This window comes from Sinocyclocheilus grahami, unplaced genomic scaffold (genome assembly GCF_001515645.1).
Source record: "Sinocyclocheilus grahami isolate Dianchi unplaced genomic scaffold, SAMN03320097.WGS_v1.1 scaffold732.1, whole genome shotgun sequence".
Lineage (NCBI taxonomy): Eukaryota > Metazoa > Chordata > Actinopteri > Cypriniformes > Cyprinidae > Sinocyclocheilus > Sinocyclocheilus grahami.
Window position 1 is genome coordinate 67,054 of NW_015505911.1, and position 8,514 is coordinate 75,567.

General features: G+C 35.6%; 2 protein-coding genes across 2 annotated transcripts in view; one reads left to right on the plus strand and one right to left on the minus strand.

Moving 5' to 3' along the window:
* Positions 1–1,681, plus strand: part of LOC107560518 (alpha-1A adrenergic receptor-like) — a 4,838-nt gene extending 3,157 nt beyond the window's left edge. The window contains exon 2 of the mRNA XM_016244732.1: positions 1,284–1,681. Within this exon, the coding sequence (XP_016100218.1) occupies positions 1,284–1,681 (398 nt within the window). The remainder of the gene's footprint in view (positions 1–1,283) is intronic.
* A 1,257-nt stretch (positions 1,682–2,938) lies between these two features.
* The window catches only part of LOC107560521 (dihydropyrimidinase-related protein 2-like), a 36,407-nt gene continuing 30,831 nt past the window's right edge, over positions 2,939–8,514 (minus strand). The window contains exons 14-15 of the mRNA XM_016244735.1: positions 7,389–7,554; positions 2,939–7,080 (exon numbers count right to left, since the gene is read on the minus strand). Of these exons, the coding sequence (XP_016100221.1) occupies positions 6,989–7,080; positions 7,389–7,554 (258 nt within the window). The 3' untranslated portion in view covers positions 2,939–6,988. The remainder of the gene's footprint in view (positions 7,081–7,388; positions 7,555–8,514) is intronic.

Here is an 8,514-nt window from a genome sequence, read left to right on the forward strand (position 1 = left end):
TTTGTATTTGGTCCCCCTACATAACTTTGCTTCCCCCCCCCCCCAAATATTAAGCGGTTTTGTTAAAATATTACTTTTGTTTTTAGTAAATAATGATAGAATATAATGGCAAATTATTTAAGGTTTGAATGTGCCAGTTTGAATGTGAAAGTACAAATGAGATTTTAGAGCTACTAGTTTGGAAGCTACAAAACAGAAAAGCTTGTTTTGTTTTGTGTTGTTTGTTTTTCTTTTCTTTTTTATTCCTGCATTTTGGTCACACCACCCAATTTTTATTTATTTATTTTTTTTTCAAATATTAATACGTTTTTTTTTTTTTAAATATTAGTTTTGTTTTTCTTCAAAATAAAGATGATAAATGATTATGCCAAATATGAGATGAGATTTAAAAGTTACTGCAGAGGGGAGATTATCATAAATATCAACAGCCACAAATGATTATCTTAAATTTGTGTCTGTTCCTCGTGAAAATCTATTGTACAGCTTCAGCAGAAATATAGTGTGTAAGTGTCCTTTTAGCTGTTTCCTCTTCGTTCATTTGCATTGCTCAGAAAACAGCCAGAAGAAAAAAATTCAGAATCGTAACGACATGAGGGTGAGGAAACAATAACCGGATTTTGTTGAACCTTTAACTGCAATAACTCAAAGAACATACTGCTCTGAATCTTTTGTTATTTGAAATGAGGTATGTGAGCGCATTTGATAGACACACGCTGTTTTCCAGCTAAATATTAAATTCATTTTCTGTTGTTTATTTTCACCCATGTTTCCAAACGACCCAATGTTCTCCCACAATATGCCTATGTGCGTAAACAGCATTGACATAATCCTTGCTGGGCCTTTTAGATTTCATTTAAATGAGCTTGTTTACAACAAAAGAATGACTTATGAAAGAAAGAGAAAGTCTCTGTTTTAACCTAGAAAAGAGGCTTTTATATGCTAAACAGCAGCCCTAGTTCAGAAAACCATCTTTTGTATGGATTCCACGTGTTTGCAGGCAAATCATTTGAGCTTTCATTGAATGTTTGATGGAAATACAGCTTATTTATCAGTCTGTGTGTTTAGTAATTGGACAGCTAAGATGCAATGAGTCAGTCATTTGTGCATCGGATTGAAAGCTTTCAAAATACTGGAAGGTAATGCACACATCAAAGCAAAGCCTTTGAAAATATGAAACATTCAAAACCATTTGACCCTCCGTCTTGAGGTGACCCTTATGAATGACGGAGATCTCTTGCTGCATATAGTAATTTAGTTTTTTCATTCTTTCTGTGTCTCCGAAGGCTCCATCTTCCCATCCCACAGACCCCCGGACACTGTCTTCAAAATTACTTTCTGGCTGGGCTACTTCAACAGCTGCCTCAACCCCATCATCTACCCGTGCTTCAGTCAGGAGTTCAAGAAGGCCTTCCAGAACGTTCTCCGTGGCCACTGCCTCAGCAGAACGCACAGGACCTGGAGCCCTCCGACTTCTGCTCGAGACCCTATGCATGGCCCCAGATCTGCACAGGGTTTCCCATCTACATCTACTGACTCCTGGAAGCCTGCTAATGCATCGCTTGTCACTAATAAGAGCTCATATACTGCACATAGCAGCAGTGCTCTGAATGTACCTGAAACATCTCTGACAATGAAAGTTCATCAGGTTTTCATATGGAAGATGGACGGTGAGGCTGTATGAAATGCTTTAGAAAGAATAAAAGACAACTTTTCAAAGGAGTTTACAAAGCCACTGTGGAATGGAACACACATGACCAGGGATCGAGTTCATTCTCATATACAGGAGCTCCACCTTGTGGCAACGTCTATAATATGCATCTGCACTTTTGAAGATTCACAGTTTGTAGTGTAAAAATTTAGCTTGGTAATGAAATGATTGTGGACAGAGTTATTTGACTTGTGCAAATACAAATACACTCTAAGAAAAGTACAATGTGCTTTGTTAATATGAAGGAATTTTCCGCATTGATTTTTCACGTGTTTTGCATATTTTAAATATTTTAAGTTGAATGAATTGTCGTAAACGTACAGAAATGCAATTTTCTGCCGGGAGAGTATTAATTTTTCTACAGATTTTTTTTTCTTAGAGTGTACAATAGAGTCCAAATCTGTGGAAATGCTTATATTTTGTATTATTTTTCAAATGTTGTATTATTTAAATCTAAAAATAGATGTTCATTTTTGGACCCTGAATTGATATAATATTGGTATCTAGTAATCATTTGACGGCACTTATATAGATATATATATTTTTTTATTATTATTTTTTTTATTATTATTATTTTTTTAATGTATATATATATATATATATATATATATATTATGTATGTATATATATATTTTATGTATGTATATATATATATATTTTATGTATGTATATATATATATATATATATTTTGTCTATGTATATATATATATTTTATGTATGTATATATATATATTTTATGTATGTATATATATATATTTATTATGTATATATAAATACACACACATACCGTATATATTTTGAAAATGTTTACATGTATATACATTTATATTCTTATATTTTATATTATATATTTAATATATAAACATAATATATTTTCTTAAATATTTACATGCATGTGTTTGTATTTATATATACATAATAAATATGCACAGTATACACACATATATTATGTAAGCAAAAACTTTTATTTTGGATGCAATTAATTGTTGGAAAGCACTACTATATATATATGATTCAAATATCACATCTCATGATATGATATGATATAATATGATGAATTTGATGATATAATGTTAACAGACTATAAAAGGAGTCAGTGTATGTGTAAGATGTCTACTTATTTCTACAGTAGTCTACTTAATTCTGGTGCATTCTAATTCCTGATGCATTATTATTTATTATATAGGTTGTACAAATGGCTGAAATTTAAGAACAGAGAAAAATAAATGTCTTTTCTTCCTTTTATTAATTTTCCTTTTTTGTAACATCACCATCCAAGGGATTTGACACATTTTCAAGAGCAAGCAAACATCCTCAAACATCACAGCCAACAGAATAAACACCAGCACACGACACGTTCACTTCTGGAGTGGGGAAAGAGAGGGTTTGGGATTCTAAATCATTGGCAGTCTCAGACTGAACGATCTTTCAGTTCCCATCTGCATTTTACATAGATTACATACCACGCATAGAAGAACATTCGAGCGTACATAGCAAAGTGTGTGTGTGTGTGTGTGTGTGTGTAGTGTTAGTGCCAACAGCTGCTCTGGGATCAGAGGAAATGCTTAAGGCATGTTTCATTTGAACTGTTGCATATGCTCATATGATCGATAAGGAAAAGACATTGAAATCTCACATAGGACAATTCTGTTCTCAATTTATGCCATATTTTCACACCAACTTCAATGAAATAAAATAATTTTTTTTTTTAAATAAACATTAAACTAATCATTAAATTTAAATCTGAGAAGCACAAATCTGATATACACGAATGCAAATTAAACAAAATGTTAATTCTCTGAATTTATCTTGAATTAAATGTATTACCTTAACTTCTTTATTCTGTTTTCCAGCTCAGTACGTTTTTTCTTTTAAAAGACAAAAATACCAAAAAAGAAGAAAATTGTTTCTCAAACCATCAACCTACAATTCAGAATGTGCCACCATGCAAGAAAGGCGGGAAAGGACGATGGCGGCTGTCTTTTTTTAACGGTGGGTACTGTATATGGTTTGTGTTCGGCTACACTGTAATCACAACTTAGTTGAAATGATCCAGCCATTCAATGTTGTTTTAATAGCACCAGGCCCAGAAGGGTTGCTAAGGGTATGCTTCCGATGTGTAATGTGTTGCCATGACAAATAAAAGAGTTAGATCCCGTTGTCTAGCAGGGACAGCCGTCATAGTAACAGTGGAAAAGCAATGAGGTCAGCAAGAAATGAACAAGAAACAGGAAGAAAGAAAACAATCAACAGTCATGAGGTGATAGACTCTACAGGGCCTGCAGCGGCCATTATTAACACATCAGTCCCTGCGAACAGACGAATGAATCATAACCTCGCGTCACCCTCCTCCATTTGAGAGATACACATTCCAACAGCGCACTAAACGACGGCCCGACTTTTCTCTTGCTGTAGTTAAGCTTAACGAACCTAAAGCACATGACTGAAACTAAAAATGGGACATTTGAGTGAGTACAGGGTGGTGTTCTGTTAACCTTTTTTTTTTACAAGCCAATGCAAAGTTTCTCTGGGGAACGCAAAAATTCAAAAAGCACTGACATCCCCAACACAAAGTCCATTTAGGAGCTCCATATCCTCAGTTTGGAACAGACAACTGTGCGTCTTCCAGTAGGCTACACAACAAGTATACAACAACCAAGCCACACTGAACATTGAAGTTGAAACCCTGTCAGCGCTGGAATGAATCAGAGCTTGTGTGTGTGTGTGTTTCTCTGTTGAGTCACAGAGGAAAGGGCAAGCAACGGAGAATGATGATACCGGCCAAGATTATGTGCATGAGGGAAAAGAAAACAGCTGGAGGACGGGTTTACTAAAGGAAAAACAGACTAGCCTATACAAAAAAGTCCCGCCATTGCTAAATCATAGTGAGATTTAAGCAAGGCACATTAAAACCAGTTAATGTCCTTTTATTACCATTTTTACTTTCTACCACGCCTTCCTTGTCTGAGCTGAACATAAACTTTAGCACCATCCACAAAATGTGGATTATCGTTACTTTAAGAGTCATGTGGCGATATATCTACTAACTAATCTAGTGTACTCATAAGCAGATAAAACACTTTAAAGGTCTTTCTCCTAACAGCAAAATAATAAAAATGATTGATGACTAATATTGTACTACACTGATTTTTGTCCAATCAAATGCTCTCTTGAATGACAGTGTCCCTCCCCCGATACCAAGCAACCAACTAGTGTTACTAAATACCAAATCATTAAAAATGACTGACATACCTAAAGCCTGGTTCTTTCAAATAAAGAGATGATCCCTTCAGTGTATCCAGTCCTAACTTCTTGTTTCAAAAGGAAATGCGTCAAACACAGAAGAAAACTGATACCGTGCTAGCTGTATTAGCTAACCTAGAGTACTAGCTGCTCAGTGCAAAAAAAAAAAACTCTCATTCACTCTTTGATAAAATAAAATAACACCACGCAAACATGGAGCTGCCACAGGTCATCATTGAATATCACCTTTAACTTTTAACTTTTATTTGAATGATATTATTACAGTATGCAGCATTTTACTACGGCACTAAAATGGATGTCGACATTAAAAATGGCGCTGTGATAACTCATTCTTTAAAAAGCCTTTCAAAAGCACTATGACGAGTAAAGAGGAAAATCTGGCACCTTTGTATCGGTTAACCGGCTATTTTACTTTTAACAGCCTTTGAGTTGTTTCGAACAAAAAACACGAACAAGCTCTTGTAGAAGTACTCAACATGATCAGCACATCCCAGGCACAGCTTGGAGTTAAAGATACAAAAAAGACACATTAGCGTAAGGTCTGCGATATCACACTTGACGACATAGTCACTCAATACCGTCAAATTTCACAACTCACAAACTTACAGAAACATCCATCTGGGGGTTTGACTCTCAGTCCAAAGTTTACTTAGTATGCGTGGAGCCCGATTTTTTACTCTTTAAGCTCAGCTCACACATGCACACTGAGGTTTTTTTAATGCACTTTTGTTTTTTTTTTGCATTAATTACTTTGTCCACAATGTGGCAACATGTCAAGTTTTTAGTTCAATTCTACTCCGCATGTGTCCAGCGGCTATGTTTGCGCACGCTATGAAATGAAATATACTTTGATAGGCAACATGTTCGGCTGTAAACATTCGGCAAGTGTTTGCGTTAACACTAAAGTATACTTTGGGCTTTAGCGCATTAGGAAATTGCTGCTAATTTCATGGAGTTACATTCACGTTGTTCTTTAAAAGTGACGTAACAGCATTTTCTTTAGCTAACTTTGGAAGCTAAAAAGAAATTGCATTGACATTTTTATCTCACTAATTCAGACTTTTTTCACCAGTTCTGACACAAATTCAAAATTCTTCAGTAGCTAAACAGCTCACTTTTTTCATGACCAAATACTAACTTGACTTTATCCTCTTCTTAAACTTTACATATTAACGCAGATTGTGCAAAAAAAAAAAAAAAAGAGGCGGGGTTGAGGCCAAAACAGGGGAGGTTTCCAGCTATAACCATTTGTGGTCCTATCTTATTTTCTCCAACTTTGCTAAGCTCCGTGTTTTCACATGCAGTTTCTTCTTCAGTAACATTAACAGTGTTAACTAAATATCTCTAGTTGTGAAACAACACATGGTGTTTAATCAGCGACCACTGGAAAAGCTTTCTTTTATTGACCGGTACAGAAAGTATCGCATTGAATGCCACGGAAAGGGCATGGGCGGAATACGGTCAGGTGTTCATACTGATGTAAACTGATTGTTTGAGTAAAAAACGTAATAAAAGATTTCCAAAAATTACAACATTCCTAGTGTAATAGACTTTTAGCCACAATGCCACAAGAAAGCCAGTACTCTAACCCTTACCTTGTTAATAAGTAACAATGATAAACTGCTTTTCTAATACACGCACTTGATCCCTCTGGTTTCAAAAAGCAAATAAAGTTAAATACAAAAATGATAACGACTCGTGGTGGGTAGAAAGTACAGTATAAAAATCATACAATCAGAAGTGCACAAATGTGGATGTAACATTTTTTCCTTCTCTCTTCACACGAGGCAAATACTTTGTTTTTTTTCTCTCTAGATGTCTCCTTTAGGAAGTGGTGCGAGGTTGGGAAAAGAAAAACAAGGGAATCGGGCGAGAGCTCAGGGGTTGGGAGGAAGTGGAAAATCATAGGCCCTGTGAAGGGTTCTTGATGTGACAAGGTGGTCTCAGCAAACACCTCAGTTATAGACATCCCTATCCCCCAACCCCCTATTCTCCTGTCGGCTGGAGGAGGGCGTCTAGCCCAGGCTGGTGATGTTGGCCCTGCCACCAGGGGGCGCAACGATGCGCTGGGTGTTACGGCGGGGGATGTTGTCGTCAATCTGAGCGCCTGAAATAAGACAAATCAAAAGGAAATCAACCTTATGGTGTATAAATATTTAAACATGATGACACTGTTCCTGTGAAAGTGTTCAAAACGGTTCATAATAGATTACTGTGAATAATATGAAAACAACAAATCTCTCAGTATTATTACAATTCTGGCCAGTACTAAGCAACTAAAATATTTTCTTTTTATTTAATACTATTTAATTTATATTTAATGATGCGTTAAAAATAAAAATTTCAGCCTATATGGAAATGACATATCATGCATCTCTATTAATTTTTTGGTTTAGATTTTTGCAAAGTGCTCACCGGAGAGGCTGAAGCCGGACTGGTGCAGGTTGCGGAGCTGTTGAGAGGGCTGCTTGGCAGGAGAAGTTTTGGCAGAGGAAGCAGGGGTCACAGCTTTGGGCGTCACTGAGACTTCACAGACCGGGCCGTCATAGAGACCCCGTGGGACGCCCCTCAGTTCAGCAAGCTACAAAACAACAGTGCATGATAATGTTAATAAAACACAGCTAATCTGATAACCTCAAACATTTAGAAATCTACAGTTAAACATTAATGAAGAAAATATTTAATAGCATTTAAGTGATATTTATATTAATAGGCATACAATTTTAATTTATGAATAAGTATATTTACAGAATAAATGGGTAATCTATGTATTTATTTATGAATAATAAATATTTATAATTGTTAAAATCAGTATTCTATAAAATCAACAATAAAAACAATGATATATATATATATATATATAATATATAGTGCCATGAAAAGGTTTTTGCCCCCTTCCTGTTTTTTTATTTGTTGTATATTTTTCACACTTAAAAGATTCAGATCATCAAACAAATGTTAATAATATTACACAAAGATAATGCAAGTAAATATAAAATGCAGTTTTTACATTTTTAAAAGGGAAAAAAAAGCTGTCCAAACCTACCTGGGCCTACGTGAAAAATGAATTGCCCCCTCCTGTTAAATCATGAAAGAACTGCAATTAAGCACATTATTTTAGAAAGCTGAGTTAAATTTCACTAGCCACACACAGGCCTGATTACTGCCAGACCTGTTGAATCAAGAAATCACTTAAATAGAACCTGTCTGACAAAGTGAAGCATGCTGAAAGAGCAACTCATCATGCCCGCGATATAAAGAAATTCAAGAACAGATGAGAATCAAAACAGTTGACATGTATCAGTCTGGAAAGGGTTATGAAGCCATTTCTAAGGCTTTGGGACTCCAGCGAACCACAGTCAGAGCCATTATCCACAAATTGAGAAAGCTTGGAACAATGGTGAACCTTCCCAGGAGTTGCCGGCCAACCAACGTTACTCCAAGAGCACAAAGACGACTTATCCAAGAGGTCATAAAAGAACCCAGAACAACATCTAAAGAACTGCAGGCCTCACTTGCCTCAATTAAGGTCAGTGTTCAT